General features: G+C 32.4%; 1 protein-coding gene across 1 annotated transcript; it reads left to right on the top strand.

Moving 5' to 3' along the window:
- Window positions 1-449: 449 nt before the first annotated feature.
- Window positions 450-1,286, top strand: LOC124894290 (protein GAMETE CELL DEFECTIVE 1, mitochondrial-like; the record flags this gene model as incomplete). Its single annotated transcript, XM_047405013.1, is given in 1 exon segment — window positions 450-1,286. A coding segment is annotated over 1 exon segment (546 nt), but the record flags the coding sequence as incomplete, so codon positions are not given.
- Window positions 1,287-1,740: the final 454 nt, after the last annotated feature.

Here is a 1,740-nt window from a genome sequence, read left to right as displayed (position 1 = left end):
TAAGAGATTCACTGAAAAAATTATCGGATAAAAATTTTGATCTTTGTTCATCTAAAAAATGGTGCTCTGCACTTTGAATGAAAAGAAAGAAAGAAAATAAGCAAAAAGAAAGAAAAGGAAATAAAGGAGAAGGTCCCACTAAAAATTAAGTTAATGAATTAATAACCATCAATTAAATTATGCCACATGTATATTTGAATTGATTTTTTTAATAGTTTAATAAACTTACTTTATGAATAAGTCAAAAAAACTAATATATTCGAAAAAAAAATTATATATTGACGAATAAAATAATACCACGTATATGATTGTGTTAATTCAGATTTTTTTTTCTCTTCTCACATATGTCTTGGAAAGTGAATATACTTTTTCTATTTAGGGAGATATTTAATGCGTATTAAAGTTGTTAAGAAATATTTCCTTTGCTTAAAAAGAATAACTTTTTTTTTTTTTAGTTTGTTTGAAAAAAATATATATTTTTTTTTTTATAATATCTTAATTTTAACTTTCTATCTGATATATTAAAAATTATAAGATTAAAGAATATTTTAATATATTTAATATAATTTTAATTTAAAAAGCTAAGTTAAAGTAGTTCATTTTTAAAAAACGAAGGGAGTGTATAATTATGCCTAAAGTTAAAGGTCTAAATTATATAAAATTATTTTCATTAGTAACTTCTGACGGCGAAGGTGAGCTCCGGCGGCCGTGATAAAAGAAAGATATCCATTTCCGTCCTAATGAACCCAATCCGCAGACTCTCATCGACCTTTCCCAAAATACTCCTCATAAACCCAACCTTCTCCGCCGCCCGCCGGTGGTTATCGACCAAAAGCGGCAACGACGAGTGGAACGATGCATGGGAAGCTGCATGGCTTCCCGACGATCTCTCCGGAAAGAATCGAGCTCCATGGGAAACCGACATAAATTTCGCACTTCCCTACGACACCAGTAACACTGCCAAAAATACCCAAATTGACCCTAGGGTTACGGAAGTTGATGCGGAAACTAAAGCATTTGTAGAGGACATGAATGAGAATTGGCACTTAAGGAAGGGGAAACAGCAGAAAAGTAGTAGTGATAATGCCCTAAATTTGAACGAAAATGAAAGTTTGCTTTATAGTTTGGAGAATATAAAGAGGGATTATAGGTTGAAGAAGCAGAAAGTACATGCGGGTTTGTGGTTGAAGGAGATTGAGAAGATGGAAGAGTCTATGCTAGGAGATTCTATAGGTGTTATCGGCGATGGTGATGATATTGAAAAGCTTCTCGATAGCTGCTCAGAGTATGCTCTCCTTGTTTTTGTTCAAACTTGCACTTTTTAATGTTATTTATTTGAATTTGTTTTTTTTAAGGTTTGAAATTCATGAATACATATTGAGTGAAGGGTCAAAAACACACTCAAAAGTATCTCGTTTTTTTGAGTTTCATACCTGAACTATTAGGTATGTGAGTTTCTGTTTCCTATCTGAACTATCATCAAATATTCATCGAAATATACCTACCTCTACTATCAGTTGTTCCCTCTTCCTGTATGGATGATGGTGATATTTCAGGTAGGAAAAGGGAACAACGGATAGTTGAGGTGTATTTTTAGAAATAGTTAATGACAATTCAAGTATCGGAAAAGTGAACACTTTAGTTCAGGTAGGAAACTCGCAAAAACGTGATACTTTAAGTGTGTTTCTGACCATTACCTCTATACTTTGTTGTAGACTATGCTTATGGAATAGAGGATAC

This window comes from Capsicum annuum, unplaced genomic scaffold, assembly GCF_002878395.1.
Source record: "Capsicum annuum cultivar UCD-10X-F1 unplaced genomic scaffold, UCD10Xv1.1 ctg72811, whole genome shotgun sequence".
NCBI lineage: Eukaryota > Viridiplantae > Streptophyta > Magnoliopsida > Solanales > Solanaceae > Capsicum > Capsicum annuum.
The sequence above is the reverse complement of the archived record's forward strand: the minus strand, read 5'-3'. Positions and strand labels throughout refer to the sequence as shown.